Source organism: Micromys minutus (genome assembly GCF_963924665.1).
Source record: "Micromys minutus genome assembly, chromosome: 12".
Classification (NCBI taxonomy): domain Eukaryota; kingdom Metazoa; phylum Chordata; class Mammalia; order Rodentia; family Muridae; genus Micromys; species Micromys minutus.
Window position 1 is genome coordinate 59,295,508 of NC_137981.1, and position 23,624 is coordinate 59,319,131.

General features: G+C 39.9%; 1 protein-coding gene across 1 annotated transcript in view; it reads left to right on the forward strand.

Annotated features, from left to right (window-relative positions):
* The first annotated feature begins 456 nt into the window (after window positions 1-456).
* Window positions 457-23,624, forward strand: part of NUP58 (nucleoporin 58) — a 32,484-nt gene continuing 9,316 nt past the window's right edge. The window contains exons 1-12 of the mRNA XM_080926946.1: window positions 457-702; window positions 4,668-4,810; window positions 6,859-7,008; window positions 7,915-8,052; window positions 9,948-10,058; window positions 11,542-11,566; window positions 12,640-12,705; window positions 13,555-13,729; window positions 17,271-17,350; window positions 18,734-18,852; window positions 19,214-19,296; window positions 22,250-22,451. Coding sequence (XP_080783072.1) covers window positions 596-702; window positions 4,668-4,810; window positions 6,859-7,008; window positions 7,915-8,052; window positions 9,948-10,058; window positions 11,542-11,566; window positions 12,640-12,705; window positions 13,555-13,729; window positions 17,271-17,350; window positions 18,734-18,852; window positions 19,214-19,296; window positions 22,250-22,451 — 1,399 coding nt within the window. The 5' untranslated portion in view covers window positions 457-595. The remainder of the gene's footprint in view (window positions 703-4,667; window positions 4,811-6,858; window positions 7,009-7,914; window positions 8,053-9,947; window positions 10,059-11,541; window positions 11,567-12,639; window positions 12,706-13,554; window positions 13,730-17,270; window positions 17,351-18,733; window positions 18,853-19,213; window positions 19,297-22,249; window positions 22,452-23,624) is intronic.

The following is a 23,624-nucleotide window of genomic DNA, read 5'->3' on the forward strand; positions in this document are numbered from 1 at the left end:
TGCCCTAGAGTACTGACCGGAAGCGAGTGTAAATGAAAACCTGTGAATTTCCGGATCCTCAAAAGGTAGACACCCTCCCTTTTACTCCGGTGCGGTGACACCCAATGAAACTCAGACGTCCACTTGGAGGAATGTGAGGTGACCAAGGTCCTCCCCAATTCTAGAACTCTACGCGTGGTTTTTGACAGGAGGCCAGACAGAAACCGTACTTGGGGGGTTCCTCATTCAGGAAGTAAATCACAAAATACCGCGAGAATCTCGGGCACTTCAGGAGTTTGTCTCTTTAAGAGAGTAGGCGGGGCGCCCTCCTTACCTCATCTGGCCGGCCTCACACTAGCACCGCCTCCATCCCGATCCCAGGGTACCCTGCGCAGCGGGCGCCCTTCTAGTGCGTTCGGCGCGCCGGCGGCCTCGCGCATGCGTTCTCGTGTGGTCCCGCCCCCTCTCCGGCCTCGCCGCGCAGCTACTCCGGGTTGAACTTCCCGCCCGGCCTCCGCTGGCCACAGCTATGTGGTACATCCCTCCTCGGCAGTGAAGGGACAGAAGCGTCCGAACCCTCTCCACCCTTGCTGCCGGCTTCGCGCCCGAGGCCGCCATGGCCACGGGGTTCTCCTTTGGGTCCGGGACTCTCGGCTCCACCACTGTGGCCCCCGGCGGGACCGGCACAGGCAGCGGATTCTCCTTCGGGACCGGCGCGTCTAGGTAACCGAGCTGACTAAGCCTTCGGGACCCTGGTGCACGCCCGCGAGCGTCGGCGTATCGAGGCCTGCCTTCAGGCTGCTTGGCTTCCCTAGGAGCGCCGCCGCGGGCTGTGGGTGTTCGGGGTGGGGACGTCTGCCGGGGCTCTGCAGTCCCCAGGCGCGCCGTGACGGCGCGGAGTGGGCCCGACCTCGGGAAGCGGCCTGGCATCGCGGTTACCCTACGCGACACGTCGGGCTCAGGGATAGAATGGACGTTGAATGAATGACAGCTTGTCCCTGTCTTTTAGGAACAGAAAAATAGGTAGACCATAAGAAAATGTTCTTTAGTGGTTTAGATTTTATTACAGTATCTACTGTTTTGAACGTCACGGTGCATTGGATTTATGATTATTTTTGTTCCAAGCCTTTGTACCACAAAACCCTATCTGTCTTTTTAAGCTTTTATGGCATTTGTCATAGGTTTTGTGTGTGTGTGCGTGCCATATACAGATTAGCAGTAGCATCGTAAAGCACTTTGTGTTACAATCATCCACATGGTCTTTCCCTTTCACTAAAAGCTTAAGTCATATATTCTTCTGTTTGTGTGATATCTTCAGGTAGTGACTGAGGAATATGTAGGGGTTCCAGAAAGCTATTCCAGTGAAAGAATTAACCATTCAGTCTTTGGTAAAGAGTTGATAAAATCAGGAAATGTGTACTTGAAGGACAGGTATCTCCTAAAGCACAAGTGACTGTATGCTCTACTGTCTCTTTTTAAACTTTCACCGTGTTTTCTTGTTCGATTGATTCATTGGTTTTAGGTTTGTCATTTGTTTTTATTTAATGTTCCTGGATGCTTTGTTTGCAACTGTGTACCATGAGTGTGTATTGCCCGGAGAGACCAGAAGGGGGCGTCAGACCCCCCCCACTGGAGTTAAGGCCCACTGCTAGCTGCCAGGTTTTAAATTTAAAATGAGGGAAGGTCTTGGGAGGCTGAAGACCTTGGTTATGATATTGAGGCCAGAAGCCATGGTAAATTACCTGTTATGGATGCTGAGAATCTCACCTTGTAAGATATATAAAATATGAACTAAGATACTTTTTGTTTTAAGTCATTAGGAGACTAACACAATAAAATACTTTATTCATCCATCCTAAGTTCTAGTTCTTTAAGGAGCTCCTTATTCGAGTGCCGCAGCGCCTGGACTCCGCAGTGCACAGCGGATAAGTTCTCACCATAGCCCAAACTAGTCTAGCACTCCTGGAAGCCCTGCCAGGGAGGCCAGGAGCTCCTCACATCCCAATGTGGACCATTTGGTGGAATCCTCAGGTCTGCCAGCCTAAACCAAGCAAACAGGGAACAGTCACTCTGCACAGCCGCCCATGATGGGGAAGAAAAATATCCAGATCTCACACATTCTAGACCAAAGGAACAGGCAGGTGACCTTCGCCAAGCGCAAGTTCGAGCTGATGAAGAAAGCGTGCTTTGTGACTGATCATCTTGAGCAGCTCGCAAGCCTCTTCTAGTATGGGGAGCAGCAACATGGACCACGTGCTGCTTAAATATACCAAATATAGCAAGCCGAGTGAGAGCCACAGGAACACGAATTTCTTGCAGACACTGAAAAGGAGGGGCCAGTGGGTCCTGGAGAGAAACTGCTGAGCACTCTGGGAGGTGACAGAGGCTCACCTCCCACCCCCTGCCTTAGATCTATCCTGTGGCCCCCTGCAATGTAGGTCTCCAGAGCTGTCATACAGAGTTCCACTCCAGGCTGTGACCCTGGCAGGCTGGGAGAGGCCCCATCTGTCCAACCTCACGCCTTACTTTTAACCCCCAGGCCTGGGACACCCCATCTTCTCTCCCTGGCAGCTTTGACTGATGGGCAAAGGCCAGACCCCCCTGTGGCCTGGTTGGAGTGTGAGGAGGACTGGGCACCTTAAGGAGCCTATATCGAAGCCTGTAGAGCCCTGGTGCCCCAGACCCCACTCTGGGTAACTTTGCCTTCCTACCCTCAGGCTTCGCAGATTGCATCATGGGAGGTGAAACTGGGGTCCCTCTGCAGCCTTTGCCCTGGCCACTTAGAAGGACGAAACTCAGCCTAGCCAGCTGCCCAAAGGCTGTGCAAGGAGGGTCCTCCCAGTCGGGGGTCTCCTCTCAGACCCCTCTGGTCAGCATGAAGTTTGAATGTCTATTTCCAGTCACTGGGACCTCTGGTGACTTCCCCAGGTCCTTCTGCTATCCAGTGTGCCTTGTCAGGGGGCACCCAGTGTGCATCACTAATGAGGCTCTGTGTCTTCCTGGGGGCCACTGCATCAGTAAAGCCCAGGGATTCGGGAGAGCACTGGGTAGCCCCCAGCTCAGAGCCTCTCGAGCCATGGATAGCCCCACACACATAAGAAGCTCCTTTGTCACTATGACCCTCTGCTTACTAGGCATCATAGGCTACTTAAGCCTACCTATTGAAAGTATAATTTTCCATTCTACCCCTTGGTCTCCTAGGGTGTGCAGAAGACTGAATGGCTGTGGTGTTGATGGTTCCTGGACCTAAGGAGCATGATATTCTGACCAGAATTGTGGTTGTCTTAATTTAGCTAGCAAATGGCTGTTAAGTTGGAGCTCTCTTTGTGTGTGTGTGGTGTGTGGTGTGTGTTTTGGGGATTACACCTGAAGCTTTGTGCTTGGTAGACATGCCCAGCCTCTTTAAATATTTTAAAGCAGGTATTGTGCTGCATTGAATGAAGGTCTTACACAGTGGACGTGCTGTGCTGTGGAACTGTACCCCATTGCTCTTTCTGCATTTTATTTCATGGCATACTCAGAAGTTCAAGTTGATCCAGAACTCACTTGAAGCTTGGGTAGGCCTTGATTTAACAGTCCTGCTACTTGCCTAAGTGGCTGATATTATAGACCTATGCCACAAATTCTAGATGCCTTTAAAAAAAAGAATTGACACTGTCTCATTAAGTTGTCCAGGCAAGCTTGAAATTTGTAATTTCCCCGATTAACTGGGATTATAAGCATGTTACCATGCTGGTGTGGTTTTGACTTTCAAAAGTGGCAGAATTGGAAGTAATAAATAGATAACATGAATAGTGAGATTTCGAGTTGTGTTTTATGTTATAGTCTGTTAATTTTCCTACATGATATTTGAGGTGTCAAATTGTTGAACTTGTTGGTTATTTTTAGAATCTTTCCCCTGTAGGTATCAAACTTGAATCTCTGAGGGTTGGGACAAGCAGTTAAGTTTTGAACTTCACAGTCCAGCTATTCATTTAGGTTTCCAGAAGCTACGTAAAGGGTTTCTTCTATAAACACTTAGTCTTCACTGAGGACATGATACTATAGCAGTTAAGGGGCAACAGTAACCTACCTAGAGTCACTTATGTGAGTAGCTGTTGAACTGTTATAATTAGAAGTGTGGACTGTTCTCAAGTACATCAAAGGAAAGTGATCATCATTGGCCATTTAAAGCTAAGGGTATTGTGAAGACTTGAGAGCATCGTGTTCCTTGTTGATGCTTACCTTGTGACCTGACATCCTAATTGCTGTGGAGTGTGCTTTTCCAGCCGTGTGTTCTTGCTTTTGTAGTGGTGAGGTTCCAGTGGTGCACATGCTAAGCAAGCTCGAGACTGCTGCACTAGGTCTCACGCCACACTTCTGCTTTTTAAATCTGAGGGGTGGCCTCATTAAGGTTCCTAGACTGTCCTTGAGTGCACTATGTAGCCCACACAGGCCAAGAAAGTGTGATTTCCATGCCTCCCAAATAGCTAACAGGTTCAATATTGTATTATTTCACATGAACTTTACATTTGACTTGTTTTTCAGGAGAAAAGGAAGGTGCTTGAATTTGTTAGGCGTATTTCTTTTAATGTCTTTTGGATCATAGATTTTATGAGAGAAAACAATTTTAAACAGTAAATTTTTTATTTTTCCAAAGTAAATATTAGCCATAGCAGACTTTGTCTTGTTTTGTTTCTATAAACAAGCACGCCTTCTGTGGGGCTCAACTTTGGAACTCTTGGAAGCTCTGTCACCCCAGCAACTACATCTGCTTCTGCCAGTGGTTTTGGAACAGGACTCTTTGGGTCTAAGCCGACCACCGGATTCACTCTGGGAGGAACAAGTGCAGGTGAGGAGGATGGTCCTGATCGCAGGGTAAATCAGATCCTTCTTTCCTGGTCTCCATCTTCTGTTTACTTAAGAAGCCATCACTGGAATTGGATGTTTACATGGATGAAGGAGCAGCTCCAGAGAAACACTTGAAAGTTGTAAACATGAATCAAGATGATTTTTGTAAATTATATAATGCAGTACTTTTTCTTTAGTAAAGATGCTTAAGACAGTTTATCAATTTGTTTTGAATTTTTATATTAAAGTAGAAAAAAGTCTAGTTCTTGAAAGTTTCTGGTACACATTTGGGTGGTAGCCTTTTGAGTGATGGTACCTTACAGCTTTAGTACTATTGCTTCAAATATCTTTGCTTATTTACCTTTAGTCCTCGAGGGAAATGCTTGTGTTTGTTGCTGTAATACATGTCAATCTTATTATAAGTGTATTCTCTGAAGGTGGATCTAAAAGGAGACTATCTTCATTGATCATTCAGTCTGTCTGTTTGTCTTTGGGAATAGCAACTACAACCATAAAATTAATTCTGGGTAGGAATTTTTTGAGAAGTGAACAACTGCTTTTCTAATGAATTGTGGATTTTTCTCCTCTTGTACTATCTCAGAGTAGGGGAAAGGAGAATAATTAGAACGAACTTTGTATGGATCCCACGTAATTGTTTTTTCAGAAACCTTTCAGTATTTGGGTATATAAAAATGGAAGGCTTCAATGTCATGCCTGTGTAAGCTATAGATATATTTTAAGCATCTCTACTTTTGGATGTGGATCCAAAACTTTTCACTAGTTGCCTTAAAAAAATTAATTAGCAGCAAGGATTAAACCTCACAAACAAAAAAGCAAGTGCTCTTCCACTGAGAGCTTTGCTCCCAGCCCCATAATTCTATGATGTTACAGTTAACTAAAAGTTTTACATCTTACAACTTTTCAGATTGATTCTAAGGGGCTTGATTTTAAGACTGTCCACATAGTCTTTTTTTCCACTAAAGACTCATATATCTAAAAATGTAATGAACATAAATTCACATCTAAAACTACCTATGTGGCCTCACAATGTTTTTGAGGGTGCCAGTAATCTAGCAATATTTTTGAAATAAAACTAATAGTGAGAGTTTGAAGTAAAGCAGTGAAAGGAGGGAGGAAGTATCGGGGTTTCTTCCATGAGTGACTGAGTGGATGGAGTGAGGGTGTTAGCAGATTTATGTGTTGTGGTTAGATGCAGGGCTCAGGGACACCAACCAGTGGGGATTCAGGTAGGCATAGGTTTAGGCTCGTAGATGGGTGTGGTGATGCACACCTGATCTTTTTGTACTAGGGAGGCTAAAACGGTAGGATTTCTCTGACTACATAGTGATACTGCCTCAGTAAACCACAGAAGCTGGTGGCAGTCAGGGTTGGAGTCATATACCTGTAGTTGGAATGAAGACACTGGAGAGATCCATCGTGGAAGCAGCAAGAGAACTCTGGGAGCAATGCAGGAAGGAGGTGCACGGGCAGGGCCTGGGAGGGAACTCAGGAGTGGGGAGGGAACTCAGTGCTGCAGGGATGGAGTCCAGTTGAAGGGGGTTTCCAGGAGAACTACAGTCTGGGTGGGACAGAAGGGACTATATTGTAGGCAGGCCTGGGAAGGGAAATGGAAATTGATCACAGTATTAGAAGTAGTTGTTTTTGCATTTCTTTTTCTTTGGGTGCCATCCCTTCCCCATCCCACCCCCACCCCCCTCCAAGACAGGGTCTCACTGTTTGCTCTACCTCTACTGGAACTTACTATACATATCAGTATACCAGGTTGGCTTAGAATTCACAGAAGAGGCTCTGCCTTCCGAATGTTGGGATCGAAGGTGTGAGCCTCCACACCCATCTTTCATTTCTTTTTCTTAACCCAGAGGTTTTATATTCACCATGATTTAGTCCCAGCTTTTGTATCTCTGTCCTATTTCTTATGGTAGAGATAAGGATCACAGACATAAAATACTAATTCGGAGTAGCTTAATATCTGTATGATTAAGATAAAAATGAGATTTCTTTTTTTTTCCTTTTTTTTTTTTTAAATAGGAACAACAGCTACTACATCTGCGTCTACAACAGGCTTTAGTCTAGGATTCAGTAAGCCTGCAGCGTCTGCCACACCATTTGCCCTGCCTGTCACTTCTACCTCAGCTAGTGGTCTTACTCTCTCGTCTGCTCTGACATCAGCTCCAGCAGGTGAGAGAGTATCAGTAGCCATTTAAATTAAAGAACTCTGGGTTGGAGAGATGGTTAAGTGGGTAAATGGTTTTACTGTACAAACATAAACCATTTTAAAAGCACGACTATTCTTTGGAAATTTTATTTGAATTAGTTATTGATTTTGTTTTATTGAATTATTGACTTCTCAGAATCAGACTTAGTGGCTCACATCTATGATTTTGGAGGGAGCCACGGGAGAATTATGAGTTCAAGGCAAGGCTTGTCTATGTGACAAGACTTTATCTGGAAAAATAAGTTAATCATTGGCTATTAAAGCTGTTATGGCTATCTTGAAATATGCTCTTTACTACTTAGAATAGAGAGAGTCCGAGGAGTGAAGTGTAGAGAGTTTTATCTTTTGTTGACTGTTGATGGCGGAAGGTGTAAGGACATTTGTATACTTACCTGGTTCATGATTCATTTATGTATGAAGGCAAAATTGTTGTTTATAATTAGTACCATTATAATAGTTCCCAAAGGAGGAGGGGATTTTGTTGGATGAGGGGGAAACGGGAGGACCTCACTAGTTTCTGCCTTGAAACTACTATTACTCTTTATTCTGAGTATTTCCAACGTGTGGTTTCAGATGTGTCTAAATTCTGGTTTTCAGAATGTACTTCTATTTCTTTTTAAAGATTTATTTATTTTCTTTATGTATGTGAACACACTGTCCCTCTCTTCAGACACAACAGAAGAGGGCATCAGATCCCATTACAGATGGTTGTGAGCCACCATGTGGTTGCTGGGAATTGAACTCAGGACCTCTGGAAGAGCAGTCGGTGCTCTTAACCGCTGAGCCATCTCTCCAGCCCCTCCCTGTGGTGCTTTAAAGTGCTATCTATGCGAAGGCTGTTCATCTCTTTCTCTGTCTCTCACTTTCAGCATCCACAGGATTTACTTTGAATAACTTGGGAGCAACACCAGCTACAACTACAACAGCATCAACCGGGCTTTCTTTAGGAGGAGCCTTAGCTGGTTTGGGAGGTTCACTTTTCCAGAGTGGAAACACAGCAACATCAGGTAATTGATAGTATTTCTTTTCCAAAAGTAAATATTTGTATTTAAATTTGCTTTATTTTAGCTTGCTAGAAGAATACTTTTTCTTGTAATCTGTTTTTCTATCAGTATGAAAACTAAAATAATTTCCTCTGTAAGTGGACATGGTAGCATATTGTAGAGCATGCTGTTTCTTTCCCTCGATTAGCCTATTTAAAGAAAGACTCAGAAAATTTCCTCAAAAATTTGTCTTTTAAGTAAATGTCAGTTCATTTGTCTTGGGCAGGGTACATGGTTTAGTGGTGATGTTTATTCAGTATGAGCTATAAAAATTGTTTACATCCTAACTTCATGTATTACAGCCAGATAACCTGTATTCTAAGTATGGTTTTCATTTTAGAAATCCGAGAGGGTATTTTTGAGGGTGAATAAAGCTTTCCTGTTATAAGACATTGTAATTATTTCCTGTAGGAGTATGTAATCTCAGGAATTTCCATGGTTTACCAATTAGAATATGGAACCATGGAATTCTAAGGCCCATAATATTAGCGTTTCCTTTGGTTGTATAAGGTGGAAAGGCATGGCCTGATGGTTTCTGCCAAAGAGCCTGGTAATTCTTTGTCTTCTATGAAGTGAATGGAAAAGATCTAGGCAATTCAAAGGAAGGGAAGGAGTGGGTCAGAGAACCTGTGCTCAAATCGCCTTATCTTTTGATTGCTAATTTTTGCCATTCTCTACTTTTGTATATACTCATAACACCCTCCAGTAACCAGACATGTAATGACTGTATTGTGCCTGCTTGTAGAATAAGCATATGAACATTTTCACACAGATCTGTATGAAATAAAATGACAATACAATGACAAGGAGAGGCAAGAGTTAATCATATAACCCCCTAGCACACTGCATTTGCTTTCCCTATTGCTGTAACCAAACTCTTTATAGAAGCAACTTGAGCTCCATTAAGTGGAGTATAGCAGAGGTTAAAGCATAGTGCTGGGGCAGCGCTGCCTATGCTGCCAAGAGCTTGCAGCCTCCTGGCTTGTTCACATCTCCATGGGATCAGAAAGCAGAGGATTCTCAGCCAAATCTGCACCACTTCGTAGACTCTTGACACAATGCTCAGTGCTTATTTTATACCCATGCTAACTTAGAAGCGCCATTGACTTTTAAGAGTTGAAGGTGGCATGTCACTTTCATGAAGTGCTTGAGGCCAAAATTCTTTCAGATGGTGGGTTAGGGTTCCCTAGCATAGTGTTTATCAAACTATTCTTTCAGTTACCGACACAACTTAAATCTAATTTTTAGTTATTGCATCACATCTCAGCTGTTAGAGCAGATACCATCCTGTCCAGTAGCAGACACTGTAGTGTAGGAATGCATTGGCTTGTGGGAAATCGGTTTGTCAACAAAACAATCTCGTAAATACAGTTACTATGATTAACTGGATCCATTTGAGCCTTTTTGCCAGTGAGGTGAGATTTAAATAAGTAAATAAAAGTTACTTAGTTTTTTAAATAGTTTTTTTCTTTTTTCTTTAAAGAATAACTTGGGAGTTAGCAGTTAAGATGTCACACTTGTATTTTACAGATTCATACTAGATCATTTTAAAATGATGCAGTTACAAAATTTCAGACAGCAGGATGCATTCACCTGAAAATATATCATGTGAAATGGATTTTGTAGGAAAGTTTTAAAAATAGGATGTTTACCTATTTCAAATAGATATGCTCAGGCCCTTTGATAATGAAAGATCCCAATTTCCAAACAAAATAGATCACTGAATCCTACAAGAGTATTGGTATTTACCCAAATCACGCCCCAGATCTGTTTCATGGTATTCTCCTAAAACAAGTAGGAAGACAAATCTATGGTTTTAAAGTCAGGAAAGTTGATAATGGTGTTTCGTTCATCTACAGGTCTTGGACAGAATGCTTTAAGCTTGTCTTTGGGGACTGCAGCACCTACTTCCGCCGCCAGCAATGAAGGCCTTGGTGGTATAGATTTTAGTACCTCATCAGATAAAAAGAGTAAGTAATGTCACTCCACAGTCGTGTTCTAGCAGCATTGCTAGGATGCTTGCAGGTTCCTCAGAACTCCCTGAAATGCACTAGTGCGGTCGGTCACTCAGACTGGTTAGTGTGGAACCTTAACGCTGGCCTACATCGTCATCAGTGTTCCACAGATTCTGTATGCTGAGCATAAACTGTTGACTTTTGAAAATGGCTTACATTTATGTCTCGTATAGCTATGTAACTGCATATGTGAATGCTTATTTGTAAGTCAGGACAATGGTCTGTATATTTGTCATCTACTCTAGCTCAGTTAGCATTGAAAACCATGACCAAGGCAACTCTAGAAGGGATATTTGGCTCACAGTTCCAGAGGGTTAATAGTCAACTATAACCGAGCAGAGATGGAAGGTGACAGGTAGCTGGAGAGAGCAAACTGTAAACTAGGAATCGCATGTTGCTTTTGAAAACTGACCCAGCCCCTGGTGACAAACTTCTCCAGCAGGGCCACCCATTCTAATCCTATCCAAATTGCCACAAACTGGCATCTTGAGTATTCAGATTTTATGGAGGACATCTCATTCAAACCACCACAGTACATTAATTTTAAGAAAATGAGCTATTTAGGTAAACAAAATTGAATCCTTGTTTTTATTACCCTGTCTCATCAAATCTTAGACTTCATTTATAGAAGGAAGTATCCAAATTTCTAAATATTGAGCAGTGAAAGATAATGATAAATTAATTATTCCATATCTTATGGAAAATAAATATGAATAGTTATAGAAAAAGCTAAAAGCCCATTTATATTGAAAGTGACAAATGACATTAAAATGTAGAGTACTTGATTTTTACATGCTTTCTCACATTTTAATGTCTCTGAAGTCAGTGTGTATCCTATGGATTAAGTTTTAGAGATACAGACTTCTTTATATGAGACAGATTCAGTCAGTGTTGACTAACTTAGCAGTAAGAGCAGTGGCTCGGAGAACGCAGTGAGCACAGGATTGAGGAGTTCACGGATGGAGAAAACATTCTCACCTACCTCCCTGCTACTGTAAGGAATGGATGATGAATGGTATGGATTGGCATTTAAGCGATGCTTACTGTTAAGCGTATGAGGCAGGTGGGAAGGTTCATGGAAACAGTTGTCTTAAAGGGTTGAGAATGCTTTTATGGATAGTTAGGTTGGAGAAGTTGGGACACTGAGTGGGGATAGTGGTGTTTAAGTTTCTGGAGTTAAACTGGTAGACAGGGACATAAACGATCCATACAAGAAAACTTGAAAAAGTTATTTCATCTTGAGGGAGCACACTCAGCTGAGCTCTGTAATACGTCTGCTTGGTGTCAGGTCTCCATCACAGTGTCATTTCTTCCTTCAGTACTGGGAATCACATACTTGCGTTTGTATTTTCTTTAATTCTTGTTAATTTAGAACTTGGAATGTGTTAATGTGATGTTAAATGACCCATTTTTACATGAAGCTTCTTGAATTTTTTAGGTGATAAAACAGGAACAAGGCCAGAGTAAGTTTGTTATTTAACTTAAAAATTTTTAATTACATTTTATTTACTAAATTGTTGGCAGATTGTATAGGTGCAAGTAAATTATAACCAGGTATATTGAGAAGGCAAAAAAATCGTGTTTGCCAAAAACAATAAATTATTCTGTAAACCCTCTGAAATGTCATTGAGAATACTAGACATTGAGAAAATTTATAGCCATTTTTAGGAAAAAGTGTTTGACATTTCCCAGTAATACAGACATTTTAGTTTTTATCCTTGTCGGTGCTGAGTATTGATCCAGGGCCTTGTGCCTGCTAAGTGTGTGCTTTACTAACGAGTTATTCCTGCAGCCCTCACAGTCAGGTTTACACACACATTACTCACCACTCTAGTGCATTTGTCCTCCTCCAGTCTTCAGCCAAGGCAATGCCTTCCATGTATATCAAATGCATTTGGAATATGGCCATTGTTTACTTGCTGGCTACCTGCTTAGTATATGAATCATTCGTAAGGACATAGTCAGGCTCACTCCTCACAAGCATGTGTTACTTTAACCTCTTAAGGTTGAGTATCTGTGAGACTGGAAGTGTTTCAGATTTTGTATGTTTAAATAAAGTAACAATTAGCTGACCATAAATAACCCAAAATTGAAAGCTTATGTCAATAGGCTTTATTTGAGTGGAGGTTATGAAATACTAAATTATGCTGAAAAACCATAATCTCATGAAAAAAGTTTTCTCATAAAAGGTTTTCCTTAATACCTTAATTTTTTAAAAATTGAATGTCAATCAGAATCTTTGAATGTGAAGAAACTTAGTTTAACATCTCATTCAGTCTAGTATTTTCTGATTTTTTTTCAGACATTTAAATATTTTTCAGAATATTTATGATGGGCATCAGGTGTTAAATAAATTGTTAAAATTATTTTCAAGTTAAGAAAATGACTTTATAAAGAGTGGAATAAAATGTAACTAGAGAACATAGCTATATTCTTATTTCTTAATAGGAAAATAAAACTCATTTGTCAATTCTCAGACTGGGTGATATTAATGCATTTGTGGACGACATTAATGCAGGTGTGGCTTTTTCCTTAGGGACAGTAAAGCACTGAAAGATGAAAATCTGCCTCCTGTCATCTGTCAGGATGTTGAAAATCTCCAGTAAGTACCAAGTATCATTAGATAAATAAAACTTGAAGATCCTTTGGTACATTTTCGGGGAAACATCTTTTTGCTAAATATTTTATGGACCAGGCCTTCCCACATCAATCTTTAATTAAGAAAATGCGCAACAGCCTTGTCTACGGGCCAGTCTGATGGAGGCAGTTTCTTAATTCAGATTCTCTTTCCACGTGTCTCTAGTTTGTGTCAAATTAATAGAAAATAGAATGCACACAAAAATAATGTTGAAATTTTAATCAGAAAAGTAAGAATTAAAATTCTGTAAGTACTATTCTATTAAAGTGTGTCAGGTGGTGGTAGCACATGTCTTTCTTTACTCCTAGCGTTTGGGAGGCAGAGGCTTAGGAATCTATGAGTTCAAGGCCAGCCTGATGTACAAATAGAGTTCTAGGATAGCCAGGGTGGTTATACAGAGAAACCATGTCTGGGGGGAAAAAAGTGAATTAAATTTTCAAATTTTAGACTATGATCAATTTATTTTAAATGTACTTCTTTTTCTCTAGGGGGAAGAATTATTTTTTTAAATCTTGGTCTCTCTTTTTTCCCTGAAGTTATTTTATTTGTATGAGTGTTTTGCCTGCCTGTATGTCTGCATTGTGTGTCTGGTGCCTGTGCAGGTCAGAAGAGAGCCTTGAACTGGAGTTGAAGGTGGTGAGGGGATCGTGCGCAGGGTGTGGGTGTGGGTGTGGAGCTGAACCTGGGACTTGTGCTAGGGTGGTGTATTGCTCTTGTCTTTGAGCCATCGCTCCAGCCAACCTACACGTACATCATTTCCATTCCTCCTTTCCACCCCTCATTTCTGTCACTTGTGTTCTTTTGTTATTTTAGAAAATTTGTCAAGGAACAAAAACAAGTCCAAGAAGAAATTAGTCGAATGTCTTCCAAAGCGATGCTTAAAGTCCAGGAAGACATCAAGGCCCTGAAGCAGCTTCTGTCATTGGCTGCCAGTGGGTTGCAAAGGAACACACTCAATATCGACAAACTTAAGTTAGAAACTGCTCAGGTACGCCAGTTGGCAGCCATATCTCTCTCTCTCTCTCTCTCTCTCTCTCTCTCTCTCTCTCTCTCTCTCTCTCTGTGTGTGTGTGTGTGTGTTTGTTCCTCAAGTAGGAATTTACTTAATTATAAAGTTTGATATTGCACACTATTAAGAAAACTGGAGCATTTGTAAAACCTTAAATTGCTATGTTAGTACTTTTTATTTAATGTTAAACATGGACTCAATGTATATATAACAATATCCTAATTTATAGTTTATACATTTTAGCCCAAATTAGTTTTCATGACAGCCATTTGGAATAGATAACTGTTATCCTTAGTGTGTGATTAGATCTGCAGAGAACTTTGTTAAGAGGTGGAAGAACAGACCCTACTAGCTCCACCCTTAATGCCTCTGGCTGAGTTCACCTTATAAAGGAAGAAAATACCTAGACAGGAAGTGCTTCTTAACTTGTCAGTTGTACAGATTAAAGACTGACATGCCTTGATAGCATTAAGTTTAACTGGTTATTTCCTGCTCTTGGTTAAAGCTTCATAGTGAGAATAAGACTAATATCTGTCACTGACCAGTGTGGCAACATCCACATAATACAGATAAGTGGTTCTTACCCACCTCGTAGACGGAGAGTGATGACGTATGAAATACTTGTGCTTTGTGTGTTGTGATTGTGATTAGGAAGTCAGCTTTTCCTGTCATCTTGACTGAGTTATGGAGTAAGTTTCATGTGCTGCCCTTTTATTCTAGGCTTATCAATTGCTCCTCACAGTGAAGTGATAGAATTTTCAGTAGAATATCCAAAGGTAGCTTTATAATATTTCTTTTATGTCGTTTATTCAAAAATACTTATAATATACTTTTTAAAAAGTACAATTAAAATAGCTGTTTTAAACTATGATGTTTAGAAGGAATTGGAAGACGTTTTTGGTCTCAGGTCCTACTGCCTAATCTTTTCATTAACTATAAATACAATATTCATCTGTGTTTTTCTCGGTCTTTTTTTTTTTTTTTTTTTTTTTTTTTGGTCATTTTCTTGGTCATTTTATCATTGGGCTCTTTCTAGGGGGAAAAAAAAACCCCAAAATTTTAATTATACTTTAGGTAAGTGAATATTTAGGTTTTGATTAAACATGAAATCATACGAAACCGAATTTTGTATGTGAAATACATGGATCTATACATTAGCTAGTAATGGAGTTGGCAAACAGAGAATCTGTGTTAGTCAGGTTCTCTAGAGGACCAGAACTTATGGAATAACTCTGTATATGCACACAGAAGGGGGATGTATTAGAATGGCGTACAGGCTGCTGTCTCACTTGTCCAACAATGGCTGTCTACCAACCAGAGCTTCTCAGTCCATGAGGCTGCATGTCTCAGCTGCTCTTCAGTGGGGGCTGGACTCCCAAAGGAATAGACTTTAATGTCCATGAAGAAGTGGACTTAACAGAGCAGGCAGGCCAAGAGAACAAGCTTCCTTCTTCCATGTCCTTTCTATGGGCTGCCACCAGGTGTGGCCCAGATTGATGGTGGATCTTCCTACCTCAGAAGGTGTCATTGAAAAAAAAAATTCCTCACAAGATATGAAGGTTTTAGTTAATTCCTGATGTATACTGAAGTCGACAACTAAGAATAGCCAAGATCAATCCCAACACTATTCATGGATGTACTGTTATTCTAAAACTGGATGATTCATGATTCTACCTATAAATGTGTGATACTTGTATATAGCAGAATTGGTAAGTCTTTTGAGATAAAAAGATACAGTGAATGAAATAGTAAAAGGCTTACATAGGTAGAACCTGAGGGTAGTAACACTCAGGTGACAGATCTTTAAGGAAGTGCCATCTGAGTTTGTTCACAAAGTATGTCAAGAACTAATCCTCACCCACAGTTTGAACTATCAGTTTAACTAGTACACCGAGTCCTTTGTGACATTATTACCTATCTTTGCTTCAAACTTTCTCTTTGAAGAAAGACTTTCTAGGAACTAAACCGATTCTTTGAAGGTTGACAGACTGATGGATACAAAGCCTCATAAACTGTCCGTCTGTCTATCATGTTTTTTGGCACAGCAACTCTAAGTACTATGTAAGTTAATAAGAAAATTAAGTTAGTTGGTTGTGCTCTTTCATGTTTGTTTGAATGGAATGGTTGCCAGATGGTTTATTAATGCTATGTTGTTGGGCTTAGTTGTCATAGCATTCAATGAACTGTTTTAAAATCTGTATTTTTCAAGGACTTTGGGCTTTAGGGACCAAAAACTGATTTTGCTAAAAACAAACATTCTTAAATCAATGAGATATAATGTGTCTAGGCAGAAAGGACTGAAATGGACAGTTTTAGCATGAATCTAATGTATGATAATGTTTATGTTGTCTAGAAAAGTTTTAAGATTCATTAAGATGTATATGAGTATACTGTCTATATCTTCAGACACACCAGAAGAGGGCGGATCCCACAGGACCTTTGGAAGAGCAGTTAGTGCTCTTAACCACTGAGCCATCTCTCCGGTCCTAGAAAGGTTTTAAGTATTACGAAGGTTTGTGTTCAGGAAGAGAAGAGGCAGATGCCAGGAGTATGACCCAGCATATGTGAAGGCCTGCCAGCAGCTTGTTACTGCGGAATGCCTGTGCATTAGGCACACAGAAATAGGTAGTGAGAGGTGCTGGGGTGGTAGAAACCTAAAGGTAAAAAGGCCTGGTATAGTGATGCAGGAGATGTAGTTAGGAGGCTGAGGCATAGGGATTGTGACTTGAGGCTGGTCTCGGTTACATAATAGGGCATTCTCTCAAAAACAAAAATAAAATGGTTCAAAGAACCATTTTGACTTTAACAGCTTGGTAGTTTAATAAGGGGAAAGGGTTACTATAGGGAACATAAATTTATATTACTTTTTGAAAAGTAAGTTAAAAAATAGAGGTTGAAAAGAGCAGGGGATGTCAGGAATAAGGAGTATAAGGTGTTAAAGAGAGTATTGGTCCTGAAGACTCATTGGATAGAAGGTTAGATGGCATTGGGGAAGACAGTAGAGTCTGTGACCCACTTGCTCATCTGTACGAAGACAAGCAGCTGAGTTCCAGGCTCATTCTTGACTGCCAAGGTGGCGCGAGTAAAGCTTTTAGCAGTGTTAGTGTCTGGTGTCGGCCATCCAGATGGTAATCCTTGCTGACATCAGCCTCTGCTTTGTTTCTAACTGCTTGCCTTTTCTTAAAAATAGTATTTTCTACATTTGCATAATGAAGGTTTTAAAACAGTACCATAATCCTATCATTGTGGTTTAGTTTATTTTATAAAATTACAGAATTTTATGCATAGTTCCTCAAAAAAGATTAGTATAATTTTTTTCATTATATTTACTGAAAGTTTAATTTGTCTTCTTTTGAAAGAGGCTTCAGCAGCATGTAAAGCAGCTTGTTCTATTGCTTGTTAAAGCATGTCCATTTAGTTGTTTGACATCTCAGTTAAGAAATAGTTTATATAGTAGCCTCTTACCTGGTATTTTTGTTTGTTTGTTTCCTGTATGCGTTTTTAATATCTGGTGTATTAGGAGTTAAAGAATGCTGAAATAGCCTTAAGAACCCAGAAAACACCACCTGGACTCCAACATGAAAATACAGCTCCTGCTGAGTAAGTTACTGGATTTTTTTTTTAAACGAAAGTTTTTAATTTGATAACAGCTGAGCAGTAATCATACACAGAAGTTTTGGTTTGCTACATGGAAGCTTAACTTGAATTTTTATAATAATTTCTCCTAATTATCCTAAGAGAGCGGTTTATTCCTGTCCCACTTAAAGGCTAAGCTCTGAATGTCCAACTAACTTTGGTAAGATGGCAGAGTTCAAGTGTTCACTGGTCAGTTAGTGTGCTACACTCTGGCCCTGAGCTACCTCTTCTTTCAAAGAATTCTTCTACCATAGTGACCTTGGAGCTGAGGGTAGTGCATGGGTGTGTGTGATTCTTGCTCTTCTGATTTCCTCTTTCCTTTTCCTTAAGGAAGTTATTTTAGTTGCAAAAAGTTTCAACAATAAAAAATTTCTATGTGCTTCTTATCCAGGTCCTCCACTTATTAAATTTATTGCGTGTTTTTGTTTTTATTCTGTATGTCTGCTTACCTCCCTCCCCCAGCACCTTGTATTGTTTGCAGAATAATGGCTTCTTACGGATAATCGCCTACATGACACTACAGATAACCAAGTTCAGGAAATGACTGATCCTCATCTACTTAGATCAGTACGACATGCTTCCATGCTGACTTCACCTTGCCTTTTTCATACTAACAGCATCGTTCATGTTGGCAAAAGTTTTTGTACCTAATCGTTCCTCCCTTCCCCTCCCCTCCCCTCATTTGCTACCTCTTTCCTGGCCTGTGCCTTCCCACTCACTGTACCTCCCAGCCACCAATTACATGTCTTAGAGACAAACACACACATTTCTTGTATTATTCTAAAGACTGTTAAATACTTGGTTGTAAAATTTAGTGATAGCTGTACTTTGATTTAACTTTTTAAACTTTAGACTTTTAGAGAACATGAAAAAAATAGTAGTATAAAGAATTTGCATAAATTTCTTGCCTTACTGACCCTAATGGTAACATACTGTGGAACTGTAGTGTAATTATCAACAGCAGGAAACTAACATTGATAAAACATTTTTAACTAAAACAGCTGAGAATTTTACTGATTCCCCTCCTTCCTGTTGTGGGGTTAGGGTTATATTGCATTTATTTGTAATTTTCCTTAATCTTTACTTGCCTGTAATCAGTCCTAACTTGTGTTAGATGATCTTGCTACTTCTAAAGACTATAAAGTCACTTTGTAATGTGCCCTCCATGATTGGAATAATAATACATCAATAATATTCAGTGCTTGGGAGTTTGCTTCAATGATACATGTGAATTATATCTTCATCCTAAACTGAAAGCCTCACTTAAAAGAGGACATTTACTTATTTATTTGTATTTTTAAGTATAAAGAGAATAATGTCTCAAATATTTGGTATAACTCTTTATAGCTACTTCAGAATCTTGGTTCAGCAGTTTGAGGTACAGCTTCAGCAGTACAGGCAGCAGATTGAAGAACTAGAAAACCATCTTGCCACTCAAGCAAACAATTCACATATAACTCCTCAAGGTAACATCCCTCCTCTGGTAGTTCTGTGATAGAACACTGTTACTGATGGGTGGTAACCTGTACAGTATGTGCAACCACTAATGACTGTTAGTGCTTGTCTTAAGCTGTACGTGAACATCTCCTAAAAAGTCTCTGCTACACCTTAGTTCCCTGCAAATGCCAAGAGGGGACAGTCTAGAATGTCCTCTTTCTTTCTAGGTTACTGCTAGAAGCATCCTCTCAGTCTTTAGCCTACTGTCTTCTGTATTGTAAAGGAGCATTGATCGTTGTCCTTTTACACACTTAACTACCAAAACTAGGTCAGAGTAGTAGAAAAATAAAATTAATTGCTATATATTTGTTTCATAATTTTCTCTTGTAGATTTATCAATGGCTATGCAGAAAATTTATCAGACATTTGTAGCTTTAGCTGCACAACTTCAGTCTATTCATGAGAATGTCAAGGTAAGCATCCATTGCTAGCTCTCTGTCTGCACATAGGACCTTGGGATAACTGATGCTGACACCCATTTCCCTCAACTCTATTGCTGTAATTGCAGAGTTGATGCATGTTTATGTGATGCTTGTGTAACCTGCATTCAGATCCTTTCCAGCTCTTTCCATTATAAATTGCACTTTAGAAAACAAGCATCTCTATTGACAAATCTTTCTTTGTGCTGACTCAGTGTAATGTGTGTTTTATTAATATTTATTGATGATAAAGCTAAAGAAAACCTATTTACAATTCCTCTTAAGTACAGGAAACTTTTTTAACCAAATAATGTAATGTTTATTTGAACACTGTAAATGAAATAATTTATTACTGAATATTTTGATCTTTTGTAATTATGTTAGCTTTAAATTTTTATTTATGTGCAGGCCCCAGCTGGCTTTTTTATAAGTGGAATGTAAAAGTATACTTTTTTTTGCAGCTAATTAAATGTAAGTCCTCAGTTATCTTTACTCCAGAAACTGCATAAATTCAAAGCTGCTAAACCTTACTCTGAGTAAGTTATGAAGACAGTTCATTGAGTATGTTCATACCTGTTTGATTTGTGGTTAAAGAATTTTTAAAAAGTTAACTGTATTAAACTGGGTCATTTAAAAATTGTTGGTATATACCAAAAGATTTGAAACTTCAAAGCATTTTTTAAGAAAATTTCTGAAGGAAGACTATCAGAATCTTATCAATCTATGATAAATGCTGCTTTAAGATTTTAAATTGATCAAGATTATTCTTTGTTGAGCTATGTCTTGTGCTATTTTTTGATTTAGTTTATTATGAATGTTTCCAAGCAAACATAGTAGAACATGGTATCATGTGTGCCCAGGCTCTGCTTCCCTTCCGCCCTCATCACATCCTGCTTGTTTGATCATTTTGCCACTCTCAGAGCTTTTGCTTTTTTGTTATTTAGTGCTTGCATGCATGCACATCTGTGCATCATGTGTGTGCCTGGTGCCCATGGACTAGAAGAGACCTTCTGTTCCCCTGGAACTGGAGTTGCAGATGTTTGTGAGCTAATAACTGCATAGGCCAGCCTTGAGCTCTCATGCATCTCAGGCGTATCTGGGATTTTAGACCTGTAACACCAGGCCTGGTTAAAGTTACCAACTTTTTCCACGATGGTTTGAAGAACAGCCTTTTTGTTAAAGAGGACATAGAACAGGCTGAGATCGCCATAATAAATAGATATTTTAGTTGTCTGCTGTTGTCTCTCATTTGCTTTCTATTTGAGACAGGGTCTGCTATATGGCCTAAAGTGGTCTGGAGCTCCTGTCTCAGCTGCCCTAGTTCTTTCTTGTTTTATTTATTATGTATCTAAGAGCCAAAGATGTGACTTTGGTCAGATTTGTTATGTGTCTTAGTTAGTTAGGGTTTCTATTGCTGTGACTAGACACTATGACCAAAAATGCCTGGGGAAGGCAAGGGTTTATCTCCTCTTATAAAATCTCAGGTCACTCTGTTACTAAGGAAAGTCGGGGCAGGAATTTGAAGCAGAGACTGTTTGCTTCTTGTGTCTTGCTCAGCCAGCTTCGTCATTCAAGTCAGGGGCCACCTGCCCAAGGTTGGCACCACTCACAAGTGGTCTGGGGCTTCTCACATCAATAACTAATGAAGAAAATCCTTGACAGACTTGCCAGTGGGCCAGTCCTACAGAGGCGTGTTCTTAGTTGAGACTCTGTCGTGCCAGATAACTATCTTATGTCACGTTAACAACTAGCCAGGAAATCATTTTACCATCTAATTTTCATACTAAGTTCTAAGCAATCTAAACATACAAGCTCCAGATTTGTGCTTATCATTTTGGATCTTAAAGAAATTACCTTGGTTCCTATGGGCATTTACCAATTAAAAGAGACTTCAGTTCCCTTACCAGCACTCTTCAGTGACATTATCAAAGTGTGAAGTTTTAAAATACATCATATATTCTATGGCAGCCAGGGCTACACAGAGAAACCTTGTCTAGAAAAACAGGATTTTTCCAGGAAAAAGAAAAAAATCACTTTATAAATCATGGTTTGTGATAGGTGTGTGTGTGTGTGTGTGTGGTCCCTTCCCCCTTTTAAAAATATATTTTTGTGAAGTCTTGGGGGCTGTTACTTCCTGTTATTGGGAGTTGCACCATGTGTGGGAAGGTATATGGAGCACAGGGAAAGGAGGAGTGGATTTGAGAACAGTAACAGGTTTGTTTTCCTCACCTTGCTGCTAATGCTATATTTCTTAATACTCAGTTCTTAGCGGGTCTACTTTGGTCCTTTAACAGTAGAAGTATTAAACATGGACAGCCACACAAAAGGATGACAATAGCTTTAAGTAGTGTGCTGATAAGATTTGTAGTGACAAAGCCTAATAATTAAGAAAGGTAAGAAATGTGAAAACTACCTCTCTTCAAACTGGAGTGAAATCTGTAATGAAAATGTTTTCTGCTTAATATGGAATAGGATTGATGGCCCTAATCAGGTTAGATATTGAATTAGGTAATTTGGAAATTTTATTTGACAAAGTTGAATCCCTGCTTATTCCCTCAGCCTTTCTGTATTAAAGTGTGGAATCGTATCAGTGACTGGTCCCCAGTCATTTAAAGTGTGTGTAACTGGTATGTACTTAATACTTATCTGAAGGTGTAAGGAAGTTGGATGCTTAAGGAAAAACTTTGTGATAAACTGTAGTACCCATTTAAATATTATTCTGCTTGCCTGTAATCTTGGCCTGTGAAGCCAGCGTATTTTTAGTGGGGTATTTATTTGGGTGTAAGGATTTGTGACAGCAGTAACAGGATCTTCTCAGGAGTGATGGCTTCAGGCCTGTCAGTTAGTAGCCGTATAATGTGGCCAACTCATTTAATATATTTAATAATCACATGTTCCCAACATGGAACTTAGTTTCTTTCTCCCTTCCCTCCCTCTCACCTTTTAGGTGCTTAAAGAGCAGTATCTCAGCTACAGAAAAATGTTTTTGGGTGATGCTGTGGATGTGTTTGAAGCCAGGAGAACAGAAGCCAAGAAGTGGCAGAATGCACCCAGAGTTACTACTGGACCCACTCCTTTCAGCACCATGCCAAACGCAGCAGCCGTTGCCATGGCTGCAACACTTACACAGCAGCAACAGCCTGCTACAGGTCTGAATGCATTCAAGTTATAGCTTCTTACTGTTCAAATGCAGAGAACATTATGTGCATTTTTATAAGTCTTCCTTTTGTGTGCGCACTGACAAAATTTCTATGAATAGCTGTTCCAATCTAAAAAATGTGACAGACACAATTATAAACATACCTGAAGCAAAAGGCAGGGTAGTTTAGCAATAATTATACATCCGATGTTGAATATTGTGAATTTACTTACTGTTATTTGCTGTATTGCTATAGACGCCCTTTAGAATATAGTGTTTCACTACTGAATTACACTTAAGAAAAACATTAGATTCTCCAGTTGTGATTGTGCCTTTATTGTGTTAAAGTCAGAGGTAATCCACCTGTATCATATGTTGCATTTTTTAGGTATGATAGTTGATGGTGCATTCTCAGTCTCCCACATAGTGATTGCAGAGTACTTGCAATCTGGAATCAGTTATATTTCTATTGAAGATGTGTGTTGAAGGTTAATAGGTTCTTTTGGATGTACTTTGACTGGAAACAAAGTAACAGTTCATCTAAAGAATAGAAATGAGGTTTGAACAGATGCATGCTGGGGGGTTAACTCCATAGTGGACTGAGCACTAGCAGGTTTGAGACTGGATTGTACACTATGTATGTAGGACCTTAGTTCTTGGTGGAATACCATTTGCAGTGTTTTTGTGATGTGGTTCTTCAGTGATATTCATTTGGAATTTTGGAAGTTGATTAGTTGTCTTATTCCTGGTAGTTTTTATTGGGTTTGAAGTTTGGCATAGAAGAATGCAGTCTTAATAGTTTACCCTTTGATGATTTATAAATTCTTGAGTGAGCCTTATTCTGTAGTGTATGTCTTTCTAACAGTTTCATATAATCCAGTAGTAAACTGCAATATTAAAAAGTGAAAACCAAACAAAATAGATGTTTGGGTTGCATCCAGGCCACCTGTACTCGGGAAGCATGCTCTAGCCACTATTTTCACACCTGAATGACAGCATTGACCTGCCGTTGAGTAAAAAGTTGTTGATGGAATTAGGCCAAATCCTCCACGTTCCATGGCTGGATCTGTGTGAATGGTGGTTCCCATAGGCACTATCTAGTAGCTCTCTAGCTGGCTAGATTATAGACTTCTGTAGACAGACTAATGCTTTGGAGTAATGGGGTGTCAATCCCAACAGTATG